We start from the raw sequence: 19,382 nt of genomic DNA, 5'->3' as shown, positions 1-19,382 counted from the left end.
GGGTAACAGGGACACAGGCAGGCACTTCAAACAGCTGCGACTTGGAAACCCTGTAAATGTTTAGAGTAATACACGAGGTTCTATTAACATTTCTACAGGTCGTATCTACAACCTCCGAACTGGCTGTTCATGCAGCTCTAATAGCTCTAAAAGCTCACACTTTACAGTCTTTGCCATTCTAAAACGATCTTCACGATAATCTTTAATGACAGAAGCAGAAGTGATGGTACACCCGACAGGACCTGACAAACCACTGCTGCAAAAGTCCAGCCGTGGCTAGTTAAGGGTAAAAGCACATAGGTAAAAGCACATAGGGTACTTCGCAGCCAAACTGAAATAAACGCAAATGTTCCGCGGCAATAAGGCAAAGCATCAGTTGCCACAGAGATGGGGAAGGTCCTCAATCACCCAGCCATCAGGGAGAGTAACATCCTTTTGCCAACTCTTCAGGTGGAAATACCCGGAGCTCATCACCCATTCCATCTGAATTTTCAGGATTCAAAATACAACCACTCCGAGCTGCTGCTTGCAGCAGTGTAAGACACGTTTGACATATTTCACTCCATCCCCAACTCCCAGGGCCTGAAAAGCTTTAAATCTTAGAATGCTTATTTTCAGTGCAGAGTATACTTTGCTTCCAAGAATAAAGATTAAAGATGAGCTGTCAAAGACACCGCTATGAAAAGTGTCCTCAGTAAAAAAATAGCTCTCCAACAGCTTACTCCCGTGAGAAAAATCATAATGCGAGTGTCACTGTCACTCCTAAAGCTAAGCATGTAAAAACATAGAGGAGTTAATGAGAAATCTCTTCTGATTTCACCGAAACCCCTAACAGCACTTCAATTAAACACTGTGTTAGCTCAGCTCAGATGAGGAGCCCTTCCAACACTCAGACAGAACTTCCTCTAGGTGGGGATGGATTATTAACTTTCTACCAGAAGGGGAAATGTAACCTCTGTGCTTCCTCACTTGACAAACACAACCAAGGTAAAGAAACCTAGATGTTTTAAAAGATGAGCAAGATAATACCTGTAAGGATGGGATAACGGCCCAGTAACAACTCAGAGAATATACTCATTCACAACAAGCTTGGAAATTTAAGAAATTACCATTGGCTTTGGTCCTGGCACTGTTAGGGTCGGTTATGACTGGCACCAAGACAAAGGATACAAGTAATCTCTTTATAGCCAGGAAAGAAGAGCTCTGCAGATCCACATACACAAAAAAAGATTCACCTGGGCCTCCTCTCATCACTCTCCAAAATTAGCCCATTGTTCCACAGCAGGACAAGCCCCACACATCCAATACACACACGAAACAAATGGCCAACTTTAAAACCTTATTATCAAGGTCATAGGCAAAAAAAAAAAGGCAAAAAAAGCACTATATTTGCTTTTTATTAGTTTTATAGCTAGGTTATAATCTTGCTGCTGCAATATCCACCACATATCAGTAAATTGGCTCTTTCTTTGCACTGTGTACATCACTTCAGCCAACATGTCTGACTTTAACTACTCCCCAAATTCCCCAGGCTTACAAGTTACTGGATTTACTTTTTGTTTATTTAGGAACGAGTGACCTAGTATTACATGTTTAAAAGAGATGTAAATTGTACAGCCTAATTTCAGTACTCCAGAGAGAAAAAGTGAATTGAAACACAATTTTAAATTAGACAGTTATTGATATTTAACCTATAAAAAGTAGTTTCCCAAAGGCAGAAAGAACTTGACTTCTCTAAGCCACAGTGTCACCAATGTATTGCCATTAGTTAGATATTAGAACACTTTCCAGCTATGTATGTCAACATACTTAATAAATGGAGTTCCTGCTTATAAGGGGTGTTTTACAGAGAATGAAATGAGATGCCCTGTCCAAGATTATATAGCGAAATAACAGCAAACAGTATTCTTCACAGCCAGTCTTTACAGTGATACCAAAGGGGGGCGGGAGGAAAGTGACAGCCCTATAAATTAAGTCTTCTTTCCCACTCCATATAGAAAAGCAAGTGTCAGGGTACGCTTCCTTCTCACTGATCAATGACTCGTTATCACAGTGACTTTTAAGAATGAGAAGATAGTTAGACCTTGACTGAGTACTCCGTCCTTCGCAAAAATATGTTACTGTTTCGTATTTCCCACTCTCTCCTGCAAACCTCGTCACCAGGGATGTACATTTCACTCAGTTGCACTTGTGTTGTCCTGAATGAAACTGACTAATGCCCACTTAGCTCAAAAAATTGAAAGGAAGGCTAAAAGGAGCTAAACCTTTCACTCCAGAAAGAAAAAGTAATTAAAATCCATTACTAATTCTTGCTCCCTGGGCAGCCCCATGAAGTGCACATGTCATTTCCATGACATTTCCAGAAGGGACAGCAGCGACACAGCTTTAGGCCGATTTCTCCCGTCTCTCAGTTCCCATGAAGTGAAGCAGCCTATTTTCAGCGGTAAGTCAGCCGGAGCTGTGTCCTGTGCTCTTCTAGAGCTGGAGGAGCCTATTTTATCCAGAACTTCTGCCACATACTTCCACCACACACGAACAAAATCATAGCAGACACAAGCAAAACAAAACAAACAAAAAAAAGGCAAGTGAAAGTGACAGGAAAAGGATGTAGGGTTGAGAAGAAAATCACAATAAGCAGAATCTTACTTGAACCTGCCCTGGCAGTGTTGGCACTGGTCTCCCACCCAGCCCTGGTCGCAGACGCAGGTGGAGTTGACACAATGACCCGAGAAGCAGGAAATTTTGTCGCAGGACTTGGACTGGGACACCTGGGCATAGAGGGCCAGGTAGAGGAAGCCGTAGAAGAGCAGCCAGCTGTTCACATCCAGGAGCGAGGCGAAGCAGCAGCAGCAGGCGGAGGGGAAAGGTCTCCAAGCGCCCGGGCCCGCGGGGGCAGCTCCCGCTCTCCGGCCGGCGCTGCCCAGGTCCATCTTGGCCGCGGGGGCCGCGGGCCGAGGCGCGGCCGGCGATGGCAGCTTCCCCTGAGGGGAGTTAATCCAGCCACGGAGATTCAAAACCCCCGCTTCCTCCTCGCCTTCCTCTCCTCCCTCCCGACCCCAGCGCTGCCTCCTCCGGCCCCTTCAGCCCTCCGCTCCCCGTCACTCCCGAGGGGAAGCCCGGCAGCGGCAGCCCTCGGCCATCCGCCCCTTCTCCTCGTCGTCCTCCTCAGGGCTCATCGCTCCCGTCTTCTTCCATGGAGGAGGAGAGCTGCCTCTTGACCTTGTGTTTTCTCCTCGCCAGATATGCCCCCACGGCCGCGCACACGCCACCCTGGACCATGTATCCCGCGGCTCCCCCCTCTCCTTTGTATCCCGGTGCCCGCGGCACACACGCAGCGGCGGCGAGGAGGAGCGCGGGAGGCGGGGGCCGCCGTCCTCTCGCCAGGCAGCCAGCTGGGAAGTGAGGGCGGCCGGGCCCGGAGCCGCTACGGCATCGCGCTCCGGCGGGGCGGGGAAAGGCTGGAGAGCTCTTATCCCCGCTCCGTTATTAGCCCTGCGGGGAAGGGAGGCGGGAGGCAGCGAGAGGAGGGTTAGCAGCCCCTCCGCGTCCCAGCTGACAGCTTCCAAGCAGCCATTTTTAAAGGCTAATTGTCACCGCCGCTCGGAGCCGCCTCCCGCCCCTCGGCCCGCGTGGATCCGTCCCTCGCTGGGAGGGGGGTCCGGCGGGGTGACCGCCCCTCTCCCCGAGGCTCCCGCGGCCGCCTCTGCCGCCCACGCTTCCAGAACAGGAGTCGGGGGCAGCTGGAGCGGCAGCGGGAATGGAGTGGCACCGGGAATGCAGCCCCCGCCGCCCGGACCCCCGAGGCGAGCCCGCCCCGTCCCGTCCCGTGCTCCTTGGCGGGGAGCGGCCCCGCTCCCCAGAGCTGCCGAAGGCTCGGATGTTCCCCGCTCTGCTGCCGTGGTTCCTCTGCTCGCCTCAGGTCCTGCAAAGTTCAGAGGCGGTTTGCCTTGAACTCCTCCCGGCTGGTAGCAGAAGAGATGATACAGCTTGTTTTGGGAACCTCACCTTCTTAAGGTTTGCTGTGTACAGAAAATCACGCTATGAAAAGCCAGTGTCCATAAAGGAAACGGAGGAGTTCTGCAACTTCATTCGAATAAAGGAAGAGAGGCCGCTGGGGCACACGCCCACGGGGTTTTCTCTCTCGAGGTTTCGGGGGGCGCAGGCTCCTTTTATCCTAAACTCCCGGCCGCATGTTGCCCTGTTGCTTTCCCCATCGGCCGAGGTACTAGGGAGATACAGCCTTCCCGAACCGCCTAACCCACATCCCCCCTTGAGGCTGTTATTCTACCCCAAAGTTCAGAAACTCAGGCTTGTACAGACACTTGTCTGCTTCGGGAGCCAAACTGGCTGGGCTCTGCGACAAACCTGCTGCCCAAAGTTAGTAAACGCATTAAGCCCCGTTCCAAAGACGACAACACCCATACCTTCACCCCTTGTAAAGACATCAGCACACATCTTCCCTCTCAACTCCATCCTCCTAATCAAGACGTTGCCTCCTGCTTACAGCATGATGAGCAGCCACAAAGTTGCTGCCTTTGTAAATGGAGCAGTACAAAAGCAATCCTTGTGTTAAAGTTGCCTTAAATGTCATTTTTTTTAAAAATGTTTCTTCCACAGCCTTTTTCAACTCTACTGTAACCTGTTTTCATTTTACAATCAGTCAAACCCTCAGAAACTTTTTCCTAACACTGAAACTGGGAATTTATGATGTGACATCTCTGTTCCAAGCAGATGAAGAAAGGGTATTTAGTTTCATCTCCTGATACCCTCTATAAATAGATAGGTCGAAGGTGACCCCATTAGTCTGGAATCAGATTCAAATCTACCCCTCCCCAGATTCTTAAGTTTTTACCCTTGAAGCCCATTGGAATTTGTTTGGGTTTTGGTTTAACCTGCTTTCCCAAGCACACCATTAAACCTTCATCTGACTTTCCAAAGTCCGTCTGTACTCCTGTAAGGGACACAGTAACATCCAGCAGCATCCATGTGAGCTTTGTGTGAAAAAAAACCCAGAATGTCAAAGTCAAACACAAAGTACAAACATCACAGAGAAAGAGTCTGTGCCTTAAGGAGTTTACAGTCTTAATGGAGGGAATATCTCCATCAAGTATGTGGGGAAAACCAAGATGAAAAGTGATTTTCCCGCTTTAATTCCAGAGGGTTTAAGGAGGTCCACAAGTTGCTCTCAGTCCAGGAGTACATTGTCTTCCTACCAGAGCTGAGATAGATTATTTCATTGTCCTGCATCAGACACGTTTCTTAGCTATTAGACATCTCTTTGTATGTGTTTGGTAATGAATTGGTGAGTTCATGCAAAGAGAGGAACGGGAAATTGTGTTACTGCTTTATATTTTATGATAAAAAGCCGAGGCTGAAGCCTTTGTGAACAGTCTGCTAATTGTACAATATCACATGTGATTAAGGCTGCTGAACAACTGTCCTCTGTTCAATACTATTATGGTACCAGAAATGCAGTTAAAAGGAGATCACAGTCCAAGACACAAAGTCAGTTCAAGAATATTCTTTAATACAGAAACACTTTAAGAAATAGTTTTGCTCACCATGACAGAGAGATACACTCCTTCTCCACTTTCTCAATTCCTTTAAACCAACCAAAAAAGTTCTAAAGCCACCTGAACCATCTTTTTCTCAGACTGAAGGAAGATTTTGTTTCAGATCTACATAAATCAGCCAAGTTTTTGAAAATGTTTGAAATTAACATTCAAAACTTTTGAAATTACCATTCACAGCAAAGCTAAGATCTCAACAATCCTTTACCAGGCAAGAGATCTATTCAAAAGCATAAAACCAAAACCAAAACCAAACGAAACAACCCAAACAGGCCAGCAGGAAAGGACTAGTGTGGTTGTAAGAGGTGCAGAGAATAACATGATACTAGTTTTACTGCATAAACAGTCATAAATTAAAATCTAAACACAACTAGAAAGGTTTCTAGATTTAGAGCATCAAGGAAGAAACATTGCACCACTGATTCCTGGCTAAGAACTAACACGCTATGAAAATGAAGGAAAGCAAACCTTTTGGATGCTGTATGCCACAGCAATGCAGCAGAAATTTCATAAATCTATGAAATGAATGATGTACAAATGCCAATATTGGTTCTCTTCTGTGCTCATTTGATGGGATTTTTTTGGTGTCAGATGAAGTTAACAAATCTGGCTGAGAGAAGTCAGATCTGTCAATCCTTTCATCTTTACATGCATATCTGTAAGTTCCACTTTTCTTGCAAGTGTAACATTTTACACCTTTCATCCTTTCAGTTCTTGACACAGAAATCATTTACACTTTTAAAGAACTAATGTACTGAACCATCTTGGGTAGATTTAGAATTTAAAAGCATTTGAATAAGTTATCAAAAGTTGCAAGTTACTGAATAAAAACATAATGAGATTACAAGCTAGTGATGTAGAAGGTTATGTGAACAAAGCCTTCCAAAAATATATCCATTGTAGTAGGAAAGCAAAATAAACAGAATAAATCTAAAGTATTATAATGAAGTATATTATATATATAATATGGTATGTATTATAATAAATTATATTATATATTATAATACTTTAGTATAATAAAGTATAAAGCTTTCAGGCTGTTACTATCAAAACTTAAGCCCCTGTATATAAGGAGAAAAATGCTGGTATATTTACATTCATTAGGTAAAACAGTATATTTAAAGTTCTCTGTGATTGCGGTTGTGAGAGAGTAGAATAGATAAAGCAAAACAGCCTCCAAGCACAGACTTCTCCAGCTGCTCAGAATATCTGCAAAACTCTGTGGACAAGAATAAAGCGGAGACCATGCTCTCCTCCCTCCCCCCATGCACACACACACTGAGGCACCCTCCCTGCTCTGCTGGCCCTCTCCTGCAGGCTGAGATCAATGAAGCCTTGCTGCAGACATCCCCCTCACTTAAGGATGCTCGGTACTATTTACAGCATCCAGCCCAGTGGTTTTGCAGTTCTGTTGAGAACAATGTAAGTGGCTGAAGAGCAGAGGGAGAAAAAAGAATACCATTGGGCTTGACCTCTTTGCAAGGATATTAAGAGAAACAAATGCTTCCTATGCCCTTTCCTTTCTCCTTGGGACAGATGTTACTGGGCTCATTAAGTGGAAGGGGCCAAGCTCTGCACTGCTTCTGGACAGGGATATATAGACCTGCCTTGGCCTTCTGACACATTGGTGAAACAGGCGTGTAGGCAGGAGGAAATGGCTGCACAGAGTGATTTGACAGCTCCAAGAGCTGCTCTAGCCTAACACATCAGAGCAGTGCACAGGGGACAGGGTTCCTACTGAGCCTGACAGGGAACCTGAGTGCAGCCTTCCCCTTTGCTTTCCAAATAAGCACCCAACACTTCGTATAGAGGACAGCAAAAGGCTTTCTTTTCTTTTTTCATAAATCCCACACTAATTTTTCATTGAGAAAGACTGAGCCACCTGAGCCACTCCAAAAAAAATTCTCTGATATAATGGAAACCATCAGTCTCCTTCCTGAGGTAAAAGAAACTTGTCCCTACTTATCGGATTCCAGTGCTAACAGAATAATGCATGTTACAATTTTCTGTTCCTATTGTCTTATCTGGTAAGTCAGCTCTTGGGAGGTATCAATTTTATAAGATTAAAAGTATAAGCCTCCCCTCACCTACTCATTTTTTCAATATTTAGAAAGAAATATGAGCCTTCCCTTGCCTAGTTATTTTTTCTAAACTTAGAAAGAAATAAAATTCACAGAAAATTCACTGGCACACTTCTAAAGTGAAACCTTGATAGAAAAATCTTACCTATCTTAACACCCATGTGTGTATTTTGCTGCAGTAGTCACATTTGTTACCATCATCTACAAGAAGAAAACTGCCATACAATAAAGACTGTTAAGTGCTGTAAGAATCTTACCAAACTCAGAAACATCTACAAAACAACAGAGGTGGAAATTAATGCTTACGTTATTTTTTCCATTTTCCCCCCATTTTTTTATGTGGAGAAAAAATTTAGAGTCAGATCTGTATTTTTTATGCATATGCATGAGCTGAGGTATAAAATCTATCCTACAAAGAAAGAGCCAGATTTCTATTGGAATGTTTATTCCTCTGCAGAATTTTTCATGAAGAAAAAAAAAAGTAATGATTTTTTTTTGCACTCTTATTTTTAAATTGTAGGCTATGGATGAAGAATGACAGGATAAATTACAATTTGGCTTCAGGTCCATTTAAAGGTGAAAGATGCTTCAGAAAAACAGAGACCAGACAACACCAAGTTCTATCAGCACTGATAATGACATCACTGCTACTTGAAACACCTCTCTACTTTCAAATAAAAATCTACCAAGCCAGGGAATAAAATCATGTTATTTTTTTCTATATTCTTTTCTTCATTCTTTCTGCACAAAAAAAAAAAAATTAAATAGACAATCTGATAGCATTTCCATGTATGACAGAACCAATCTGACGACATTGATCTTGACTCTGAGTATGATCTTCTTATTTTTTAAAATACAAAATTTTTATAAGTCTTCCTACTGAATAGATGTGTAATTGTATGCCATGCTGAAACCTTGATGCATCTTGCACTGACATTTCCCACTGCAAATGTCTCTTCTGCTGAGGTTTTCTGCATTCATTCAGCTGCCTTTTATTTTCCCTCCTATTCCTTCTGGAGTTTTTCACAATCCTGGTTAATCTTGACTAAGCTAGGGCATTTTTTCCTTGTCAGCAAAGCTCCATCTCACAATTCAACCTTTCTTACACATCATTAGTAGGTGTACTGAATTTATCCAATACCCTTTAATGATCCCAAAGGGACACTGCTATTAGACTTTTTCTAGCTGAGAAAGCATTTACTTTGAGTTATTTTCTCTCATTCTTTTCTAAATTAGGACATGATCTTTGGGATTCAAACCACTGTTGCCTTTATTTCTGTATTTGTTCTTTTTATTCATAGATTCAACAAAATACTGAAAAAATTATAAGAAGATAATGAGATTCCATTGACCTTACTGGGATTTACACCCTTCCATCAGAATTTAGCAGAGGTTTCCACATTTTTCTGGCTAGTTTGCTGAATGATATTTAAAAAAAATAAAAGCCTTAATAAAAAGATTTTGAAAATAAAAAATAGACTGTCTGCTCCAATTTTCTTCGATCCAGTATTTTTTCTTTGCAAGGCTTAGGAAGAATGCATTTATTATTGGTGGCTTACTGGTTCTTACTCATCACATTATACTTTACCCAGGAGCTTTGTAGGTCCTACACCAATTTCTTCCGAGGCTATTTAAGCGTGACTTCTCTCTTCATGTTGTCAGGCTGACAAATTTCATCTCTTTTGAAATACAAAAAAAACCAAAACAAAAAGTAAAATGTTGGGTAACTGTTAAATCAGCAGCGTAATCAGTATTTTGATTAATACAATTTTCATCTTAATATCACAGTTCATCTCCTTTAGAGTGGTGCTGCCTAGTCCTAGTGATTCTACTTCAAAATAATCTTATGTAGATTTCTTACTCTTCTTCTAAAAAAACCCCAACCTTTTAACTAATACTTTAACACTTAATTTTACAGTATGTTTATTAATACTGCAGTGAAATTATTTGCTTTTCCTGAAACTACCTTTTCCTTTCCAGTTGCTACTTTTAGAGCCTACTTAATTTTCCTGTTTTTTCCTTTTGTATATTTAAATAATTACTTCTTTCTTTTTTCAGTCAATACTTGAATAGTTGTCCTATTAGACTCCGGAAAGTGATACTTGGATAGTGGAAAAACAAGTACATCAAATAGTCTGCAACAAGGATAGTGAAACAATAATTGTACTAGGCATAATGGAATAATGGAACAAAATTATGCTCACTTTTTGCCATTTGATTTGCATAAAATTGGCAAAAATGAGAGGCTGTGCATGCATTGATCCCTGTCTTGTCTTCTAGATGTCATAAAAGAATTGAGTAGATTAAATTTTCACTCAGTATTAATGTTGAAACAGACATTATATGCCAAGAATCTAAATGGCATATTGTATTCATTCAATGCAACTATTTTCAGTAATTTGAAGAAATAACTCTCTTGCATAAATATAACACTTTGTCAAGCACACAAGCAGTTATTTAATTAGCTGAAGACATTAATTTCCATAGCTTCAGATAATTGTAGAAATAATAATTATTAAGAATTACATTATTTCCCTGAAGTAACAAGGTTTATTGCCCCAGAGGTGCACAAAGATCCATGTGGCATCTCCTGTTTGTGTACCTGGACATTGGTGGTGCCAGGGGGGTACAGGGGTAGAGGCTGAAGAAGCTTTGAGTTGAGATGCTGACCTTATCCATGGCCTCAGCCAGGGATAAAAGCTCAGGATGTGCCATAGGCAGGTCTGGCTGCACGGGTGGATGTGCAGAAAGGTTCTCTCTGGGACTGACTGCTGAGGGATACCTTCTCACCAGCCTGGCAAGTTGTTCCTCATAAACAAGGCTTTGGACCAGTTTTAAAAGGTGCCAGAGAAAAATGTCTGCAGGCCTTTCTCCCTCCTCTTTTCAGGTTATAGATTTAGAATCTGTGTGATCAAAGCCAGGGAGTGAGTGAGAGAACTGAAAAGGTTCTAAGAAAGGGAGAATGCAAAGTGAGCCATCAAACCTGTACCTGCAGTACAGATCCACAAGCAGAAATGCAGAATCAGTTTGGGTGGAAAAATCTCTGAGATCATTGAGTCCAACCTATGACCCAACACCACCTTGTGAACCAGACCATGGCCATGTCCAGTCTTTCCTTAAACACCTCCAGGGATGGTGACTCCACCACTCTGGGCAGCCCATTCCAAAATCTAATCACCTTTTACATAATGAAATTCTTCCTGATGTTCCAAACTGGTGCAGCTTAAGGCTTTGTCCTCTTGTCCTGTCACTGGTTGTTTGGAAGAAGAGGCTGAATCCCCACCTGGCTCCAGCCTCCTGCCAGGGAGTTGTAGAGAGTGACAAGGTCATCCCTGAGCCTCCTTTTCTCCAGGCTAAACATCCCCAGCTCCCTCACTGCTCCTCACAGAACATGCACTCCAGACACTGACTGAAATATCTGTCGGACACCAGTCGGAACATGGGAGAGAGAAAGTGCACATAATGACAGGTTTGAACCCAAGATTTTTCTGACCAGAAGGCTCTGTCAATATAGAAGCTGCTGGAAGTATCCAAGGGGCAGAAACTGGAAAGACCTAAAGCTCAGGACCTCGTGGCAATGGGAATACATTCCCTGGTAGGATGGGAATACAGCTATCTGAGGCTCTCTTTGAAAAAGCATTAAGGCAGGACATAGTTGTCTATTCAGTTCTTCAGATGTGCTAGGGACTGCTTTTTTATTTCATGAAGTGGAGGAAATTACACAGAAAGTAGCTATTTTAGATTTAATTCTAATTCTTTAGGAGGAAGTGGTTGAGAATCTTAAAGTGGAAGTTAATTCAAGAGAAAAAGATAATAAAAATGATAAGTCTTCCATTCTTCCTTTAAATTGCAGCTAACAAAATAAGGCTAATGGACTTCAAATAGCTCAGGGAAATACAAGTATCTAGCAGTGATAAGGAAAAAAAGAATACAAGAGATAAAGACAGGACAGCAAATTATCCTAACGTGGAAGAAAGATTAGAAGTACATCAAAAATTAAGATGATTGCATCAAGAATTCTTTAACTATCTGAAAATATAGAAGAAAACCATAAAATATAGAAAAAATACATATATATAATGGCAAGTTTAAAGAAACAGCACAAGGAAGCCAGAATAAAATGGAAAAATGCTGAAGCATAGACTAAGACACAAGTGGCATGATGATACTCATATTCAGTTCAAATGGGACACATCTGTGCTGGAAATAATAGTAACTTCAACTGTTTTCCACAAGGATGATACCACATTACAATGCCTTGTCAATCGTTTTTGACCCATTTGCCTCTCCAAATTCTCCATCTCATACCAATCTGTAGCTCTTGAATTTGTCTAAAAGCAATTTCACAACCTGAAGCAAAGACAGATGGTGGAGTTTCATTTTCTCAGGTGCCTTTGCCAGTCACGTTGACTTTAACTGTCCACTGCCATCACAGGATGAGACATGAGTCTGGCCCGCTGAAATTAATCCCATGTATCACAGTTTACATCTGTCAGAGTCACACGTGGTCATATTAAATATTAAAATGATGTTCAAAACAAGATTATGAAATACGATTTTCGACTGTCTCACAGAGAGTATCTGTGGCTTCATCACTGCTAAAATAAAGTTATTACCTGTGCAGCAGTATCAAGAGAGCCACACACTGAAAAGTAATACTGCAGATGGGTTATACCTCTAACTACAAATAGTGTTGTTATGCCATGAAGACAAACAGCTTCAGGCTATAAAAAAGCCTGAGAAAAGGAAGGTTTAATAAAATCTTGTGGGAAAAAAAAATTGATGCAAAATATTCTTACTTCACAGCACTCTTTTACACTGCAATATAAATATCTGTATTTTTTGCTTCTGTAATTTTCCTCCTTTCCCTCAGTTTTCTAGCCTACGGGAAGATTGCTTTGTCATTTACCCAAAAATAAAGTGAGAAAAATCCTAATTTGGTCTGAGTTTCTTTCCATCCATTTAATTAACTCAAATGTCTAATTACACTGAGATATATTTTTTTGTAATAAACTTTGTCTGTATAGTTTACTGACTGAAAAGCCACTATAATTTAAGGCATATTATAAAGTTTCATCCTAATGTTAAAAGGTTAACATACCTGTGCAAACACATGAACATGAATGTGCACACAACACACATACATAGTAGCAGACTTTTAAAATTTTTTAATTGTGCTAGGATTTTTTTTTAGTTCACTTACCTCACCTACATACACACCTTATTCCACACGCTGCCTTTATGAAGTAGAAATATCCAGGTGCTACTTCCCTTGCTGAAAGGGACTGTCTTCAGCAAATACCAATAATGCCTCAAATAAAAAGGCTGTTTGATGTCCAAGGTTTGGTATGAACACCTGCCAAATATAAAACAAATGGCAATTTTATAAATAACTGATAGCATTCCTGTGAGTATTTTGGGCAAAAATTAATGCTCATATCTCTCTGAAGAAAGTCAGAAAATTGTAAATGCAGAACAACAGCACACCATGTGAAGGGTAGGTTTAGACCCTGAGCTTTCACAAGCTTGTATAGTCTAGAATTAAAGAGAATAAACTCAGGAATTTCAGCCAGGGCCTCAAGGGAAAACTGTTTTATGTGCCTTCTGCCTCTTAACTAGAAGAAAATGCTGGCAGTACAGTCAGCTTCCTAAAGGAAAGAATGCAGAAACCTCTCTGTGGAATGGTGGTAGCAATTCACACCTGAGGAATTCTAAATCCAGCAAAGCCCCGTGTAACTGCTGAGCAGCTGGTGCTGTCTCCACCTCCAGAGGTAGCATAAAAACAGAGGTGATGAAATCCATGTGGGAGATAAAAAAGTTCTTCATGTTTAGTGACCTCAAAAAGAAGATGAACATTGAAAAGGCAGACCTCATCTGAGCATGGAAATGTGACATTGTCTTTAGCAAGCATTCAGCCAAACCTGTGAAAAGCTGGAGCTTTTCTCTTGGTTCCTCCAAAAGAAGACATTTCATGTACTAAATTAATTTGTAAATTAATTTTTCCTTTTTGCCTTTCTTGATCACCCATCTGGGATGAAGAATCAGAGCAGAGAATCCTCCTCCATGTCCATTTATTTGCATCAGGAGTTGAGATCTGATTATGTGGTGGAGAGTAAGGGGGTAGCTCTGGGAAAAAAGTTAGGAAACTTTTAGAAAAAGAATTATGGAGGGGAAAAAGTATGTAAACAAATGAGTACATTACTTGAACTCTGGGCGAAAATAGAGCCTACAATCTCCAAACCTCAAGAACATCCTTGTTTTGCAAATTTGGTGCTTTTCTTTGCCTAATGACTGCTCTATGGACTTGCTTCCAAAACTTTTGACATTGTGTCTGTGCAAAAACCACCCCATTGTTTTTTATACAAGGGCTGTCTCTCACATGCCTGTGTCAGAGGACGTCTGCATTATGAAGCAAGACCAGAATAGTGCCTAAATTAAGGGAGAAAGAGGGAGGGAAGGCAAAAGTCTGTCACACTCTGTTATGGCAGCCGATTTTCACATCTGCAGAGAAATAAAAGTGTAATTCAGATGGTTTGTCAAGGGAAATATGATTGAATTATCTCTATAGCCCAGCTGAAAGGTGAAATGATGAGCAACCTGGAATTAAATTAAAAACCTAAACCCATTAAAGTATTCAGATTTCCCAGACTAAGATAAAAGTGAAAACCTTTGAAATTAAGCAGTCTTCCTACCGTTATCTCTGAAGCTGAAGACGCTGCTGCTTTGGATAACACAAAGGAAGCCAGACTGGATTATTGCTCATTTGAACACTGGTTCTCAAATGCACCATATTTTCCTCAAGAAATGAACATTATTCATTTCAGCTTATACTGGATATCAAAGCAGCTGTAGAAAAGGACACAAAATAAATTACCAACCATCTTTTGATCCCAACACACTCCCACTGCTCCACTTCCCCATTCCAGAGAACAATGTGAAGGAACCAAATCTCCCTTATTCTCAGCACAGAGAATCCTGCGCATCCTGAATCTTTCAAAGCTCATTCCTGTTCTGAAGAATGTCTTTATTCTTAATAAATTTGAAACTATGGACAAGATTTCCTCAAAATGACAGTTTTCTCACAGGATTTCTCCCCTGCCCTCAAAGTGGTTCCTCCTAAAATACAATTTTTAAGTCTCCCCTTATCTGGCTTGAAGAGACAAACAAATAGTTCTCTTTGAGGAATCAAAGTATGTTCTTCCCTCCCATCAAAGGAAGTACCTTTCTTCATAGACTTATTCCATTCTTATGTGCAGTATAAACAAGAAAACAAATGTGGTTTTCTGTTTAAACTCATTTTCATGTTGGGGCAGTTACACTTTTGCCACATGCAAAATAAATTCTTGTCTGCTTTCATAAAGGCATTTAGAGAATAATAATGATGAAAAAAACAACATCTAACCTTTGTTCTCAAAAGTGCAGTTAAAGGCTGAGTCACAGCCTGACAACTTAAATGAATGCAAAAACTTATAAAACTCCTATATAAACTTACAAAACCAAAGTTCAAATAGAGCCATGAGGGATCAAAATCAAACTTGCTTCAAGTGTAACAAAGTGAGACCCATTCTTCTGTGTATTTATTTATTCAGGTGATGCACCCACATCCCTTTCCTTCTGTCTGCTTACTAAGACTTCAGACCAGGCACTTTTTCTTTGAAACTTGCATGGCATTAACATAATGCAGCCCCAATTCCAAAAAGGGTCAATGAATAGAACACTAATAGAAATATTTGCTTATATTATTATGTAATAATAGTAATAGTTATTGGTAAAAATCTGTAGCTTTTCAGCTCTATTTTGAATACAAGAAAGATTGAAGGCAAAACTGTTTCATAGCTCCTGATCCCTTCTACCTTCACAATGGAACCAGCTCCATTCTTCAGTGACTGAGGAGCAATAGCTAACTTACCCTGATATGAGCTACATCAAAGGGCACAGAATTACCAGGAGGAAGCTAAAGGAAGAAATAATTATTATGATCATGCTTCTACAATCAAAATTTTCCAGTAATATTTTTACAGCCTTCAGAAACTCTTCAGTGGAAAAAAGTCATTACTGTACTTTGGTATTATTCCTCAAGCATTTCCCCATATGCCAGATAACAATGTGGATATCAATGGAGATTCCCTTAATAAACATTTTTTAAAATTAAACTTCAAATATAAAACACCTAAAATGGTATTACTTCTTCCATCATCAAAATATTGTGCTGGGGCAGTTAAATTTCTCTTTAGCCTTGGGTTTGGATTCTACAAAATTAAATATTCCATCTCAAACCACATATGGTAGTTCAGTGATTTACACCTCATCTAATTTTGCCAGACATCAGAAACCCTTTTAATGAGTGCTTGGAGGGTTTCATTCCATTATAGTTCCAAAGAAGCTGATGCTGCATTTTCTTTCAAATTCAAAAATTTAGTTGGCTGACATCCAACTTGCAATCAAACAATAATGAATTTTTAAAACAACTCCTTCCCAGGCAGAATCTCAAGAATAAAATGGAAAAAAATTACAAGAACAAATGTCTCAGATTTATACATCCCTTTGCAGCAACTGTCTAGAGGATGAAGCACATTGCTAGAATCTCCCAGAAATAGAATCAGTAAGATTTTGAATGTTTCTTCATTTGAAAAACTGAAAATAATAAAAAATTTCACATGTTCACTGTTCCTGCTTGATTCAAAAGAATAAGCTAAGAGCAAACACAATCTGAAAATCCATTTATTTAAAACCTTCTATACTGTTAACTGTTCATCACACTTGCCAGAAGGAAAGCACAGTAGAAACCTAAATACATATATACAATCAAGGAAGATAGACAGGATTGATTTTGAGGAACTGTGGCAGAGAATGAACACTAAACGAGAGATTTAAGTACTAGGCTCAATTCTACCACTGGTTTTCTATATGGGCAAGTCAGAGAATTCCATTTATCTGCATTTAATTTCAAAACCTACAACAGCCTTTGCAATGCACCCTTTCTTCTACTCATCCTCCCCCTCTTCTGCCTACCTGTTCTCACAACATCAGGTATGGAAAAAAAAAAAAAAAAGGACCTTGAATGTTACCACAGACATTGGAGAACAGCAAACAGAGAATTTCCCAGTTTGTTCATACCAGGTTTCAATGAGCTCCCTTTCCTCTGCCTTTCATCTGATGGTTTGAAAGAGTCCTCACCCTGTTATAAAGATGATTTTCATAAAGGAAAACACCATTCATTATCCCAGTGAAAAGTATATGTCCCATTGGAATATACTTTGTGTGTATAATTGATGAGCAGTCTTGCTGGAAAGTTGGGTTGTCAGGAGCTGCTGAGGTGGCCAGGTGCTCTTTGTGATGATATTTGTAAACACATCTACCACCAACTGTTAAAAACCAGTTATTTATTTATTGTTTTAATACCACAAATTTCCAAGTATCATCTGATCTTGTAGCTAAATATTTATATAATAAATATTAACAAAACAAGAAAACATCAAAGATCATTCTAGCCAGAATTCAATCAAAACCCCAATCCCCTGCATATTAAAAAAAATCTTGCCATCCCATGCACATTGCTTTTTTGCTTTTTCTGGGAGTAAAAGGACACTAATTTCCCCTTATTTCTTCATGTAAGCCTGTAAGTTAGGTGGCAGTTCAACTTTTATACAGAAGCAATTTTTATTTCCTGAAAGATAGGATTATGTCTTTGGATGCAGTGACCCTCCTTCAGATCCTTTTATTTCCAAAGAAATATAAAGCTGGAAGGGAGGTCACCTAGCTCCGGCTTTCTCTCTTTTAATCTAAAAGAGTCCCAGTTCACACAGTCTTTCTTCAGAGATCATATTTTCTAGACCTCTGACTGGTCTCTAACATCTCTCCCAACTCTGTTCCAAAACCCACTTTGACAGTTATTCCTTTGTTCTGAAAGGGAATTGATTCTAAAGCAAAATTAAATTATTATTAAGCTTTCCTTTTCCCTTTTCCTTTGTCCTTTTCTCTCTTTTTTTTTTTTTTTTTTCAAATTTCTTCACTGGTAACTGCAACCCAGGTGAAGCTTCTTTTCCAGTTATAACATGTCCTAAGTGTCACAACAACTTCTTCCTCAGTTGCTGAGCATGCTCTCTTTTTCGTATGTGTGCATAATTTACTAGCATATAACTAACATTATTTAGAGTTCAACATCCATCCACACACTAAGTATTTCCTTTGTGAATAGCCCCAAAAGATGTTTTTCATTGTTTCAAAGCACACTCCTTTACTTTGGACTGGAATTTCCTTGACAGAAAGCATTTTGCTAAGTGTTTTTTCTATGTTATTACATGCACTAAAGTTTAAGAAATTGAGCAATATAATTTTTACTATTGGATAACTGAGATAAATATTTTCTTATGACTGGCTGAAGAGATTAATGCACCGACTCAGTACATTTCTACTATTTCCAGGAAATGAATATAGTAATGAGCCCTGGAATTTTCATAAACGTCCTAAAATACAGGCAAAAAACAGGCCACCATGGAATACTGTGATCATTTCTATGCAAATGCCTTGCAGTTCTTTCTGATGTTGCATTTTTTAGGATGTTATCTTGGAAAGTTCTTGAAAATACTCCTCTTGTGGAGATATTCAGGACATAGTGACTCTGTAGATTTCTTTTTTTTCAGTGAACATACTGCAGAGTAAGGATTGGTTTTGTTCTCAGCTGCATGGCTAAGTAGATATGGAAGCAATAAATGATCCTGAAGGTCCCAGAGGAAGTCATGGACTGGTTAGGTCAGGGAGAGACCTTAAAAATCATCCCAAAAGTTCCAATCCCCCTGCCATGGGCAGGTACACTTTCCACTAGACCAGGTGGAAGCAAGAGACAACAGCTAAGCAGCTGGGTGGAAGGAATGTTTGCAGATAAATGCCCTCACACTGCTAGAAACAGCTCTTCCAGAGCAGCACATTTTTGAGACTCTGCAGAAATTCACAGGTGCTGCCTGGCTCTCTTTTCATTCTTTGTCTTACTGAAGAAATTTTGTCTCTGAGGCTCTCAAGCTAGAGTTGGATTTTTCACTTTTGGTTTTAATTAAAAGGCATTGGTGCAGTTTGTAAATAGCAGAACAATTTTTTACCAGCCTCACTGCGGGAATTTTATCTTTTCCCTCTTCTTTAAAGCAAATTTTTAGCTTAAAAAAAAAAAACCCTCACCCCATATTTACTGAAATATTTTACCCAAAAAAATTAGTGATGATGAAAAGTGGGTAGCAAACCCAATAGCAGTGGGTTATTAATAGCAGTTATGTTATTAAACATTACAAAAAATGCCAAATGTTTCACCAGGTGGAAACCACTATTACTTTAAACGAAAAAAGTATCTCAGAAGAACCCCTGTAATGAAATTACTCCTGGAAATCTGGAGAGTTCATCTGTTGGCATAGCAGGTTTTCAACATGTGAGGGCTGTTGATTTTTCTTAGATGGAAAGGTTTTATATATATACTTGAAAAGTTTTATATATATAATGGTTATATATATATTTGCTCCTGATGGCAAAAGAAAAGTATGAAGGCAGGATTTTAAATGCAACCTACTGGTTTAAAAAAGGACACTGGATCTTCTGATGGTTTCTTTTTCTTTCCAAACTGCATTTCTTCTGCTTCCAAGAACCCTGAAGCCAGTAACCTTCCATCCTCTGGAATCAAGGCTGCAGCATCTAACACTGCTGGAAATGGGTACCTTTCTTTGGATTTCAAACCAAAGTTATGATA

General features: G+C 40.0%; 1 protein-coding gene across 4 annotated transcripts in view; it reads right to left on the bottom strand.

The window, feature by feature from the left end:
* ATRNL1 (attractin like 1) overlaps positions 1–2,988 on the bottom strand; it is a 435,696-nt gene extending 432,708 nt beyond the window's left edge. For all 4 annotated transcript variants that reach the window (XM_038140021.1, XM_038140022.1, XM_038140023.1 and 1 more), the window contains exon 1: positions 2,647–2,988. In XM_038140021.1, coding sequence (XP_037995949.1) covers positions 2,647–2,930 — 284 coding nt within the window. In that variant the 5' untranslated portion in view covers positions 2,931–2,988. The remainder of the gene's footprint in view (positions 1–2,646) is intronic.
* Between the last annotated feature and the right edge of the window lie 16,394 nt (positions 2,989–19,382).

Source organism: Motacilla alba, chromosome 6, assembly GCF_015832195.1.
Source record: "Motacilla alba alba isolate MOTALB_02 chromosome 6, Motacilla_alba_V1.0_pri, whole genome shotgun sequence".
Lineage (NCBI taxonomy): Eukaryota > Metazoa > Chordata > Aves > Passeriformes > Motacillidae > Motacilla > Motacilla alba.
Note: the sequence above shows the minus strand (reverse complement) of the source record. Positions and strands in the feature narration are given on the sequence as shown.